The following is a 13,422-nucleotide window of genomic DNA, read 5'->3' as shown; positions in this document are numbered from 1 at the left end:
ACTTAGGCTGTAAGTTCCTCGAAAGAAGGACCACACTCTTCTTTCTGTATCTCCCATACACGTGGCATCCATCGTCTAGTGCATGGCACACAGTGCTAAGCACAGAGCAGATACTCTGAGAAAGATCTGGTTGCAAATTCCAGCTCTGCCAATTGCTCACTGCAGATCCATAGCAAGATATTTTTCTGATAAAATATCCACTTCTTTGGCTTGTTTGGAAAATTAAAGATATGGTATGAGAAAGACAGACTGGTCTTCTGCCTGGCTCATGGGGGTGCTTCATCAACAGAGTTCTCTTTCCCAAACTCTTTATTTCACCAAGTTTCTAGCTCAATTCTATTACTGAAAAATAGACTCCCTTCCCAACATCTTTGCTTTGTGTTATAATGAGAGATAATACCAGCTTGGGCTCCAGGCTATTCCATCTCACCTCGATGATACAAGATTACAACCTCTCAGTTGTGCATGGCCTTCACACAGCCCACCTGATGTACTTCATGCTGTATTAGCTACTAAGAGATTTTCAATACTTTGGTTATATAGAGTTTTTGCCCTTAAGTGGCTGAGAAAATTAATTGGTAAATCCCCAATAATAAGTATTCTAAACACACGAATCTGATCAGTGCTTAACCTTTTGTAGATCACTGACTCTTCGTGAAGAATCTTACAAAAGCTTACACCATCTTCCTTCCCCTCAATGTACAAATGCACTTATGCACACACAACCTTCTACACACGATTTCTGGGTTTTCCAGATCCTCAGCAACCTCTGGGGTCAACAGGGAAAACAGATGGCTCCACAGGCTCTTTATTTCATTTTTTTAAAGATTTTATTTATTTACTTGACAGAGAAATACACAGCGAGAGAGGGAACACAAGCAGGGGGAGTGGGAGAGGGAGAAGCAGGCTTCCCGCAGAGCAGGGAGCCCGATGCAGGGCTCAATCCAAGGACCCTGGGACCACGACCCGAGCCGAAGGCAGACACTTAATGACTTAGCCACCCAGTCGCCCCTCCACAGGCTCTTTAAAGGACCGAAGTCCCCAGGCCCCTAAGTGGCTCAGTCAGTAAAGCATCTGCCTTCAGCTCAGGTTGTGATCTCAGGGTCCTGGGATGGAGCTCCGCATTGCATGGGGCTCCGCACTCAGTGGGGAGTCTGCTTCTCCATCTCCCTCTGCCCCTCCCCCTGCTCATGCTTTCTCTTTCTCTCAAATAAAAATCTTAAAATAAATAAATAAAGGACCAAAGTCCCCACGTTCCTCCGTGCTGATACAGAGAGTAGTCATAGCAGAAGGATCAAGGTCTCACCTTGATCCTGTACCTATAAATTTAGACCCTGACCTTCTGGCTTAGTGAGATTTACTTTCCAAAAGTAGAACTGAGTTAGGGATTATTCAACCCACCTGCTTACCTGTGAGATACCAAGAAGGTGTTAGCCATGAAAACCGTGTCATTTGTCGACTGCTGTACTTCTTCCAGAAGCACATCTGCCATCGTGCACTGGAGTAGGCGAGGGAGCTCTTCGTTTCGGTCCCCGTCAAACATGCCATACACAGTGCCCACCCCTTCTGCAAAGTTATCCACAGCTAGGGCAGAGACACACAGCCTGTAACACAAACAGGATAAAACCAACATCAAAGCAAGTTATGTTAAAAGGATTATTCTCCAGGGAGCCTTCTCTGAAAAGTATTAATTAAGGTGGAAAAAACAGTAGTAAATTCTAATCTACACATGAAAACAGTATTAGGTAATTAGTAGCACCTGAAAGAGCTGATGTCATAAGAAACGGGGGAATCCAGCCACACTCAGGGGCTTTGCAGTGCTGCCAAAGGCTGGGAAGATTCAACATTTTCCCTTAGTAGTGATTAAGGACTAGTACGGTCAACATCCTTCAGCCAAAGACCCCCAGGAACACAACTATGGCGGACTGAGTCGGGCTGATCATGCCTTGCAGCAAGGGAGAACGTGCACCATGGAATTCTACGGTGAATAGGTAAGTGCGTGCTGGAAAGAACCTACTACAGGATTTGGGCTTTGGGTGGGTCATTTTGGGGAAGGTCTAATGAAGTGGACCAAGATGAGGTGCTGTCAGAAAGTGGGGCCATTCTATGGTTGGGTATCTCAGTAAATCTTATCTACAGGGAAAGATGATGAGCATGAGGAGAAAGCAGCAGTCACCATTTTAGCCGTGAGAGGGGGTGTGCGGTATTTTGTGGACTGTGCATTCATCTTGTTTCTGTGTCACTGCACCATGGTCTCAGAGGGATCTGCTCTGATGCTGGCATTCTACGATGTGTTTAAGTCCCACAGGAATCAATATGGCCCAGCTTTCAGCATCAGATCAGACGTCAGGGGCTGCCTTTTTAATTTCTTTCCATGGCCAAGATACTCACTTATTTCTCTGCCCTGCCATCTCAGCCAGTCCATGGCTCCAGAAGCTTGATGTAACTGTAGGATCGGTGGTTGGCAAAGGTTTCTGATCAATTTTCAAGGTGGTGATATGGCTGTGGGAAGTGTAGGAAGGGAAGATGAGACCACACAGGCTTCTGTGTTTCACAAGAACTATCCCAAAAGAACATGTGTTTTTATAAAATCATCTGCTGACAGACCAAGATTCATCTCCAGAGAGAATGAAGGAAAGTAGTGTGCTGACCCATGGGCCAAGGAGGAGAAAGGAAAAGGGTAGGAGGAAGAAAGAGGGGCCAAATATTGTGGCAATTGGTACTGTTCATTTCAATGAAAAACCGAGCACATCCAAAGATTTCAAAGTCTTAGCCCACTATCTACTTAAATATTCTGATACAATGGAGGCTTGGTACAATGAGTGAGGTTGCATCATCTCTTAGATGATGTAATGCAATGTAATCGGTGCCACCTAAAATGTCTATGTGAAAATATTCAGTGTGTGGCTGAGCAGTGCCCATGATGCTGAGTTCTGATATAAATGGGCTGTCTACTGGATAGAATATCTATCCATAACTGAATTAAGTAAAAGAATGGAGGGGCTCTATGGCCTGATTCATTCTCTTCCTTTAATTAATCAAGATCCCTACACACCTCTACAGGAGATCCACACATAGCTGGTGGAACTAAGAGCACATGTGGATTCAATTTCAAAATGTTTCCTACCTAAATGTGTCCAGCGTCTTGTGTTCCAGAACCAGATTCGTATTTCCGGTCAGGTCAAGGTCTTGTAAAGTAGCAGGCAGAGCCTCTGGAATCAGGATTTCTGTCAAGTCATTGCAACTTAGGTCTACAAACTGAGAGGAAAATGGGGAAATCAAAAGAAAATACATCACAGACAGCGAATTCTTAACTCCCTAACACTCAGTCCCCTACTATATCCTCAAAGGAAAGATCTTCTTCCCAGGAATCGATTAAATCTGTTGTGATCCCGAACTGCCGAGAAGAGAACGACCCGCCATTTCCCCAGCAGGACACCATTCCGTCACAGAAAAGTACCTGGATCTGAGGCAGCTGCAGGATTTCGGGGAAAATGCTGATGTTGTTGGAGTGTGCCACAAGGGTGTGAAGCCTTTTGCAGTTGCCTATGGTCGTGGGAATGGTTTTAAGCTTGTTGCCACTTAGGTTCAGTTCCTCCAGTTGCTCCAATTTATTTAGTTTGCTGCAAAAGAAACAGCCACATAGCACGGTGCACCCCCAACGGGCAGCTGCCAAGCTGGGGTGACAGCAGCCACCCAGAGTGCAGTGGTGGCCTGACCCGCTGCCAGAGGGCTGGTCGGAATCCAACAGCCAGACGCCAGCAAAGGGAACAGCTCCCCAAGGTGACTGCTCCCCGAGTCTCAGCCTAACCTGCCTCTCACTGGGTCTCGAGTGTGGAAGCTTCCCTTGCTCCTCCTACAGCTGTTGGGTCTTGTGGGTATGAACATCTTCCTGTGATCTGACTTACAGGAAGAGGCTGAATCAGCACTGGCCCACGGCTGGTAGATGACTATGGTACTTGCTTGGCCACTAACTAGCTGCACAATACTGCATAATTTAATGTCAGTGGGCATCAACATCCCCAGCTGTAAAATAAACAAGTTGTACTAAATCATCACTAAGATTCCTTTCAATGTTAAATTTCTATAGCTACCGATTCATAACATAATCCATCTTCAGTAAACATTTCAGGAGTGCTTGCTATGCATACAGCAATGTGCCAGGGACCATGATATAAGCAAGTCACACTGTTTTGTGGGACTAAGCAAAGCTTTCTACACAGCAAGCAAAATATCTTCAGACAGCCTAACATCTTTATCTAGATTATTACAAACCGCTCTGATTTATTTATAATTTATTAATTTAAAAATTATAAAAATAATAAACTCCTATAACGTGGAAAGAAAGTTTGGAAAATAAAATAAATAAAACACTAATACCACCAATCTGAAATTACTATTACTCTTTCGGCTAAATTAGATGCATATTCAGAATTTTCATATGCGTATTTGTTTTACATAAAATTTATATCCCACCCTTTCCATGTATCATAAATAATTTCTATTGCTAGAAAATTCATAAATACTTTTGAATAACTAAGCTCAGTAAATTAAAACTGTTTTCTTTCCTACTACAAAAGTAATGCATACTCATTGGAAAAAAAACTGAAAAGTAGAGATAAACAGAAAAAAAATCTTTTAATCCTTCTACCACAGATAATCTCTCTTAACAGTCTGGTGGAGGGTATTCTTGTCCTTTTTAATGCAATAAACTGTATTTTTCAAATTAAAAAATGTTATATATTGTTTAATAACTTGGCTTTTTTTTTAACTTAACAATACTTTTCAAAACTGTTCCCCTGTCCAAATCTCATGCTTTTCTCTTATACTACTCCCTGCTTAGACCTAATTTGTAACCAGAAATGCAGGATCCCTATCTCACCAGCCTCTTACTAAGCACCCAGAACTATGCTAGATTCTGAAAGTAGTCCAAAAGAAACAGAAGATTTGGACTGTGCCTGTGTAATTAAACACTGTTCAGGAGATGACAGTGGGTTTATGACTCAGTATAGAACAAACATTTTCTTTAATATACTGCTCCTAAATTCCATTTAGTTTTATTATCTGTATTCAGAGTAGTCTAATTTTGTGTAATCTCCTGTTACTTTTTATCTTTATTTCTAACCTATTTTCATAATCTTTAATGTATTTTAAGTTTTGTATCAGTCTGCTTTTAATGCTTCCAATAAGAATGTCATCAGATTAAAAACAATAATAATTAAAAAAAAAATGTCATCAGATTAGGAAGAATTCATCAGCTTCAGAGCATTCCATCTGCTATTTCCCAAAAGCTTCATAAACCAGTATGACTTGTCAATGGTCTGTTGTTTCCACTTTACAGGAACATATCTGAGGCCAGTGGAATTAATCTGATAGGATTTCAAGAGATCTTTCACATGCTGAAATTAAGATTCTGCCTTCACTTTATTTTTTTTTTTTTAAGATTTTATTTATTTATTTGAGAGAGAGAGAAAGAGAAGCACGCTCCCCGCTAAGGAGGAACCCTGACGTGGGGCTCAATCCCAGGACCCCGAGATCATGACCTGAGCTGAAAGCAGACACTCAACTGACTGAGCCACCCAGGTACCCCAAGATTCTGCCTTCACTTTAAAAGCCATTGTTCAAATTCTTTGAAAGAAGCAATCAAGTTTATCCTGCTTGTCTTCTATAAGCTCCAAATATACCTCATTTCATAAACATTCACAAAAATTATAATCTCTATGAATTTTTCTAAGTTTATCACATTTCTAAGAAAATCTGTTAAATAAAATTAGAATCAAAATAGTTTTGTTTTCAAATTATATCAAACATATAATTTCAAATTATAGCAAACATAATTTTATATGATATACATAATCTCACTCAAATTATATCAAATGTCATTTCCCTATGGTCTTCATTTTTGAAAACATGATTTTTGGGGCACTTGGGTGGCTCAGTCAGTTAAGCGTCTGCCTTTGGCTCAAGTCATGATCCCAGAGTTCCGGGATCGAGCCCTGCATCAGGCTCCCTGCTCAGCAGGGAGTCTGCTACTCCCTCTGCCCCTCACCTTGCTGTTGCTTATTCTCTCTCACTCTGTCTCTCTCTCAAATAAAGAGATAAAATTATTTTTTAAAAAAAGGAAACATGATTTTTAATGACTACTTTCATGGTATAGGTGGATTTTTCTGGCATCAAATTTTCCAAAATTTTATCAAATATATTTTGGAAGATATTTATTTATCCACTGACACTGTTTACAACTTTGACAGCATTAATCATCTCTCTTATGTTTTCTTGTGGGTATAGCCATATATATATGATGAATAAATTAATGCACTCAACAGTATATTATAATGACAAGGGAAAGAAAAAATTGTCTTTAGAATGTATTTCTTAAGCTTGTACTTTTATAGGTTGAAAATTCTGAGACCGTTATTAAGTAATTAGAACAAAGAATTAAATGCATTTTAGCTATGACTTCTCTGGTTACTGATATTTAACAACTGGGTACAATCAGATTCTCTCATTCAACTAGTGGAATCACCAGCAAGTTGCTCAACATAAAGCAAGAGGACCCAGTAAGATAACTGTAAGGTAGGCTGGCAAATGCAGATTTCACCCTCCATGGGTGTCTGAAATGAACAATGGTTGCATTTGCTTACCTTGCAGGAAAGGTCTGTAGCTGGTTGTTGGCAAGATGCAAGATTCGCAGGTGTGGGTGGCCCACCAAAACAGGCACACACTGGTCTGTCAGGAGGTTGTTGGTCAGGTAGAGCAGCTGCAGAGCACTCAGACTCTCCTCGCCTGCGCCAGCAGACGGCAAAGACTCTAGACTGTTTGCAGAGGCATTCAAGTATCTGAGACTGACACAACACACACAAATCACCATTTCCTTTATGGTTATTTGTTACCATCATACCATCTCAGTATGGAACACGGGCCATTTCATGCTCCCAAACTTGTGACACAAGTAATTTCCTTCAGGGTATTTTTTTTTCTAATTGATTCTATCCACCCAACCAAAGTTCCTTTTATTCAACTCATGCAAGCCAAGCAGAGAGGAAAGAATTCAGGCTTGCTTGTATTCCCAGGCTTCTGCAGTGGCCTGATTCTAACCTAGTTTCATCTTTTACTGTCTGTTGTCCATGGAAAAGGTGTTTTTGAATGTCATGTTCACAAATATCCCAATTGTGAAGACACCCTTCAGAAAAGTTTTTGTCTGGGGCACCTGGGTGGCTCAGATGGTTAAGCGTCTGCCTTCGGCTCAGGTCATGATCCCAGCGTCCTGGGATCGAGTCACGCATCGGGCTCCCTGCTCTTTGGGAGCCTGCTTCTCCCTCTGCCTCTGTCTCTCTCTGTCTCTCATGAATAAATAAATAAAATCTTAAAAAAAAAAAAAAGTTTTTGACTTTTAACAGGATCATATTTATTTAGCCAATTCCCTGAAAGTCCCCTAATAATGGGCATACAGGCTGTTGGCTAATATTTGCTATTATAGACATCATAATGAGCAACTTTGTGTCCTTATCTAATTATTCCCTTAGGCTATATTCCCAGAAGCAGAATTTGTAGGGTCAAAAGATACATCTATCTTTAAGATTTGTGTATATATATTGTCAAACTGAACTCCAGAAAGGCAATACCAAGTTATACCTTCTACAAGAAGGATATAAGAAAGTCCGTTTGCTCAATCCTTTGTCAACACTGAGTATCATAATTCATTTTAATCTCCGCCAATCTAACAGGTAAAATATGGTAGGATTTTAAAAATTTGCCCAGCATGGTGTTTGGTATATATAGAACATGCTTAATAAAAGACAGTTATTATTATTAACCTTGTTGTGTGTTAAGTCTTCTTCATATTATGTGATCCACATCCTTAATTAGCTTTTCAGTTGTTGAGGGTAGTTTGTATGTGTGTATATCTTTGTATGTCCTGCAAGTTCTCTGTGCAGAGTTAGGATTAGATTAATATCATTGACAGTTTGCTATAACTACTAAGTAGCCTCCTTACTACAAATTCTAAGGTTGTAAACTAATTTTATTCAGACTGTCATTAGAACTAAATGCAGTGGGGTGCCTGGCTGGTTCAGTCTGTGGCGTGTGTGACTCTGGATCCTGGGGCTGTGGGTTCAAGACCCATGTTAGGTGTAGAGATTGCTTAAAAATAAAAACTTAGAAACAACAACAACAACAACAAAAACAAAGAGGGCATTTGGGTGGCTCAGTCAGTTAAACATCTAACCCCTGATATCGGGGTTGTGGATTCAATCCCCACATTGGGTGTAGAGATTCCTTAAAAATAAAATCTTGAAAAAAAAAAAAGAAGGTGGTTCAGTCGGTTAAGCATCCAACTCTTGATTTTGGCTCAGGTCATGATCCCAGGGTTGTGAGATCAAGCCCTGTGACGGCTTAAGATTCTCTCTCCCTCTACCCTTCCCCTTCTCTCTTAAAAAAAAAAAAAAGAAAGAGCTAAATGCAGTGTTATGCATTACTAACAAATACTTGTTAATTAAAAAGTTAAATGTTACCGCATTAAAATCCCATATAAACTTTCCAAAAAGAAAATTTCCCTCAACACTTGTGAGCTAAATGCCTTTTGTATGTATCCTATATAGCCTTATGTTAAATTACTAATGCTTATCTCTGTTTTCTCCATTTCTATACTGAAGACAATATTGCAGAAGACTATAATTAAAACTAATTTTCACTTAATGGTGACATAGGCATGAGATAAACCAGATTATAGGAAGTAGCCGGAAGACACACTATTTGTTAATTTACAATGAGAACGCAAATAACACCTTTTGGAACAAGTTACCTTTAAATGCACAGTTTTCAAAGTAGCTAGTAAAAAAGCACTGCACATTAAGAATGTAACTTGATGATAACCTGGTAAAGCAAGAAGCAAAAACTAAATTAACTTTAGTGATATGTCCTTTTCTCCCATATGCAAAAGCTGAAAATTGCCCAAGAAAGCTTTATCCGAATGCTGTAATTTTTCTTCAAGAGGTCATAAATGTATTCATTTTCAGAGATGAAAGCCTGTTTGAAATTTCCCAAGCTGCTTGACATTGTTTACCAACACTAAAACTTCTTCAGTATTTGATGGTTATTTCAACTTTTGAGTTAAAGACTACTGCGTCATACAAGAGTGCCCTATCTGATTTCATATAAATTACTCATATAAGTAAGTCTCCACCCAGAGTTGGGCCATGCAGCGAACACTGTAAATAGAGTTCCAAAGGTCACTCCAATGACAAGTCAATACTGTCTGTCTCGCCAGTGGTTCTCTCTTCTAAAAAAACTCTGCGGCACCTACTTTAAGGCCTTGGAGAAGAGCGTATCTGGCAGCCTGGTGAGTAGGTTATGCTGAATATCCAGCGCCTCGAGAGGGATGTGCTCCACCAGCTCTGGCAGGCTCTGCACCTGGTTGTGCCCCGCCATCATCTTTCTGAGACTCAAGCTACTAAGGATTCTAAGGGCAACAGTACAAAGAAACAAATGAAAAACTTCCTTAAATCATTCTTTTTAGTCTGCCCTTGACCATCTCCCTGAAATCAGTAAACTAACAGAAGCCTATCCTAGACAGTCTCATCACCGGCAAGCACCTGAGCCAACAGAGTGGCCACGACCATATGCTTACCCACCACCCACCAGGAAGTCATTATAAGGTCATTTTGGGAAAAGATGACTTAATGAAAGCAAACAACACAGAACAGATCTAAACAAAAAAAGCAATTTCTAGAATAAATTGATTTATATTATAAGTCTAGACAGCATCAAAAATTCAGTGAGTTTATTAATACAGTTTATCCTTGAACAACATGGATTTGAACTGCATGGGTCCATTTACATGTGGATTTTTTTTTTTAATAAAGGCAGTAGAGTACTGTAAATGTATTTTCCTTATGATTTTCTTAATGAGATTTTCTTTTCTCTAGCTCACTTTAAGAATAGAGTATAAAATACATATAACATACAAAACATGACTGTTTATGTAATCAGTAAGGCTTCCAGTCTACAGTAGGCTCTTAGTAGTTAAGTTTTGGGGGAAGTCAAAAGTTACACGTGGATTTTCAACTGTGTAAGGGTTGGGACCCATAACCCCCACATTGTTCAAGGGTCAACTCTAACTATAATAAATAACAAAACTTATTATAACAAAAACTACTACTTATTTAGTGTTTAAAATGTCCTAGGCCATTTGAACTATTAAGTTCAGAAGAGTTAAGGGACTTTGATTCTCACACTAAATGTGGGAAATAGTATCATAATTTGAACTAAGGTCTGATTCCAAAGGCTGTGTTCACACCTACTGTGTTGCAAGCTGCTAGTTTATTTTAAAGACTCCACTAGGTGACCCCCACACATTTCACACCTCAGTGCTTTTGAATATTCCATTCCCTCACCCCAGGTACCTCCCTCTTTCCCCCTCCACATACAGAAATTTCACCATCTTGTAAAAGGTCAAATCAAATATGCAAATCTCTCATGAAGCTTCTCCAATTGTTCAAAGTTGTGAGATTCTAAAACATTTGATTCACACAGTGTAATGATGAAGAGTGAGGGCTTCAGAGTAAGAACGACTACACTCAAATATCAGCTCCCATCATTTCCCAGTCAAGTGTGACCTTGGGCAAACTACCTAACTGCTGCAGGCCTTCATTCCCTCATCTGTAAGATGAGAGTAAGTGTGTCTATCTAATAAGGTGGTTAAAGCTTTAATAATAAAAGTGAGGTTCTTAGAACATTACTCAGTTCCTAACAACTTATCCAATACAAATGATCTATTATCACAATCAGATCCCTGACCTATGCCAATAACTCTTGTTACATTTTATCACAGTTATCTTTGCACAAGTCATGCCAACTATCCGCTTACTGTAGTTCCATGCAGGCCAAGATTATGCATTAGCCATTACTGTATTCCTTACAGCACTTCATAGTGCCCTACACTCAGAAAGTACTCAATATTTATCAAACAAATGAATGAAAATACCTTTGAAAGGCAACCCAAGGGGCGCCTGGGTGGCTCAATCAAGTGTCTGACTTTGGCTTAGGTCGTGATCCCAGGGTCCTGGGATGGAGCCCCATGTCGGGCTCCCTGCTTCTCCCTCTGCCTCTGCCCCTCCCCTTCTGTCTCTCTCTCAAATAAATAAAATCTTAAAAAAAAAGAAAAGAAAGGCAACCCAAATCTAGGAAAATAATTACACATACATACAAACACACAAATAAATACATATATACATAATACATACATTAACACACACATACCTCATGGGAACCTCTGTCAGAAGATTATAGCTCACATCTAATATTTCCATCTTCTTTGCTTCACAGGCCCAGTCAGGGACACACTCTAGCAGATTTCTACAGAAAATAATTAAAAGGCATCACTGAAGATGACAAGTGGAACTCATTTCACTAGTCTGTAAGGTATCTGTTAACTGGCCTGTGAGCTCCTTGAGGACAGGAGCACTCTCCCCAAGGCAACCCTAGCACACCACCTGGAATATAGTAGGTGCTCAATGAATGCTGTAGCTAGGCAGAGAGAGACAAACACACGAACATGTATTATATTGGATCAATTATGCTATCCGCTCCAAGAAGACACTGAGGAGGCTCTGAGCACTACAGAAAGCACAGAGTAGAGAGATGGGGTGAGGAAAGAGAATGAAACCAGTGGCATTCTAAACAAACTTTCAAAGACGAGTAGGATTTGCACAGGTAATGAATGACGGGAGGAGAAGAGAAAGAAACTGCAGAGAAAATGAACCAAGTGAATACAAGTGAGGAAGCGGGGACAGAAGGTAAGTGGTGGTGGAAGCTGCAAGTCATTTACAACGTGACCCAGACAACCCGGCAGATACTTAGCACAAGAAATTCTATGTTCAGATGCTACTTAGCTTTGCTAAGGCTCAAAGGATCTATAGATGGACAGATCACCTAATGAGGCAGAAAGAAGCAGGTGCTGTAGGAGATGCGTAGATACTGTTACAACAGCCTAGTGAAGGATCAGGGCAAGCTCCCCAAGATATATGACATCTGGGTTAGAATCTGAGGAATGTTGTACACTGACCCAAGATGACAAAGACATACTAAGCAAGAGGTGACAACATGAGTTAGAGCAGCAACAAGAAAAGAAATGGCATGATGTATGTGAGGAATAATAAGCAGTCTGGTGACGCCAGAGCAGCAAATATGGAGCCCAGGGGTAGAAAAAACCTGGAGAGACCTAAATCATGTCTAGAAGGTTGTGACTTTATCCTGCAGGTACAGGGGGACCACTGAAATGTTTGTAAGCAGTGGGGAGACACAGTCGGTGTTGCACCTTCAACAGCTCACTCTGGGGATACTCAGAGGTCTAGCTGAGGTTCTTTTTTAGTAAAAGGAAGCTGTTATAGATTTCCAGACAAGAAATGGTATGGGCCTAAATGGGTGGTAATACACATGGAAAGGAGGGGAGGGATTCCAGAAATATTTAGGAGGCAAAAATCAAAACAACTGGGAGATGAATTAGACATGGGAGTAGAGCAGAGGGAAGAATAAAAAATGACCTTCAGGCTTCTCGTCTAGAAAGCCAGGGAGAAAAATCATATCCCGAGAAAGGACTGGTAGACTCCAAACAAGGTTGGAAATATTAGTCACAAGTGGTGTCCATCTGATAGGACTATCTTATGATAATGCCAAAAGCTGAAGCAGACACAAGACAACAAGCTAACCTAGGGTTGGAGGAGTGGATAAGGAGTTTCATTTGGCACGTGTGTGAGGTACTTGGAGACGGGCAGGTCAAAAATGCCTAATGCACAAGTAGACACATGGGTCTGAGGCTGGAAGAAGAGGTCTGGGCTGGCGATCCAGGTGATGCTGATGCCGAAGTGTAGCTGAAATCACTGGAGTAAATGAGACTTTGTCACATGAGATTGCAGCAGGTAAGGACAGACCCGGAATAAGTGACCTGTGAAAGGCTGGCTGAGGAAGAAGAGTACACGCAGGAGACAGGAGTGGTCGAAGCAGCATGAAAAAAAAAATCAGATCATATTAGGCAACTGAAAAAAAAGCATGCTTGAAGAAAAGAGAGCAGGATTAACAGTGTCAATTTAGAGAAGTTCCAGATGAGAAGACCGAAAGCAAGCTGTGATGGGATAAACAAATGGGAACGGAGGATCCTGAGAAACGTGGACAAAAAGGGAATGCGAAGAACTAGACAGGACTTAGAGGGGTTGCAAGTATCTGTCTTTGTTAAGACAGAAGAGGTGTGAGTGTGGGCAGACGGAGAAAAAGGAAGACCCTGACCACACCGTAAGGGGAGGAAGTGGTGACTCACAGAGCAAGGTCTGGAGCAGGGAAGTGGATGCCATCCCGGGCCCAGAGGCTGCAATGGACTTGAACAGAGGAAAGCAGCTGAGAATGGATATGAATCTCCATGCATTTAAG

The 13,422-nt window shown here is 40.7% G+C and overlaps 1 protein-coding gene across 2 annotated transcripts in view; it reads right to left on the bottom strand.

Moving 5' to 3' along the window:
- The window catches only part of PHLPP2 (PH domain and leucine rich repeat protein phosphatase 2), a 70,522-nt gene that overhangs the window by 4,318 nt on the left and 52,782 nt on the right, over nucleotides 1–13,422 (bottom strand). Inside the window, exons 11-17 of one of the 2 annotated variants that reach the window (XM_021703167.1) lie at nucleotides 11,260–11,355; nucleotides 9,305–9,460; nucleotides 6,645–6,845; nucleotides 3,461–3,623; nucleotides 3,128–3,258; nucleotides 2,392–2,502; nucleotides 1,410–1,604 (exon numbers count right to left, since the gene is read on the bottom strand). In XM_021703167.1, coding sequence (XP_021558842.1) covers nucleotides 1,410–1,604; nucleotides 2,392–2,502; nucleotides 3,128–3,258; nucleotides 3,461–3,623; nucleotides 6,645–6,845; nucleotides 9,305–9,460; nucleotides 11,260–11,355 — 1,053 coding nt within the window. The remainder of the gene's footprint in view (nucleotides 1–1,409; nucleotides 1,605–2,391; nucleotides 2,503–3,127; nucleotides 3,259–3,460; nucleotides 3,624–6,644; nucleotides 6,846–9,304; nucleotides 9,461–11,259; nucleotides 11,356–13,422) is intronic. The other variant, XM_021703175.1, reaches the window with a different exon arrangement.

The sequence above is a fragment of the Neomonachus schauinslandi genome, chromosome 16 (assembly GCF_002201575.2).
Source record: "Neomonachus schauinslandi chromosome 16, ASM220157v2, whole genome shotgun sequence".
Taxonomy (NCBI): Eukaryota; Metazoa; Chordata; class Mammalia; order Carnivora; family Phocidae; genus Neomonachus; species Neomonachus schauinslandi.
The sequence above is the reverse complement of the archived record's forward strand: the minus strand, read 5'-3'. Positions and strand labels throughout refer to the sequence as shown.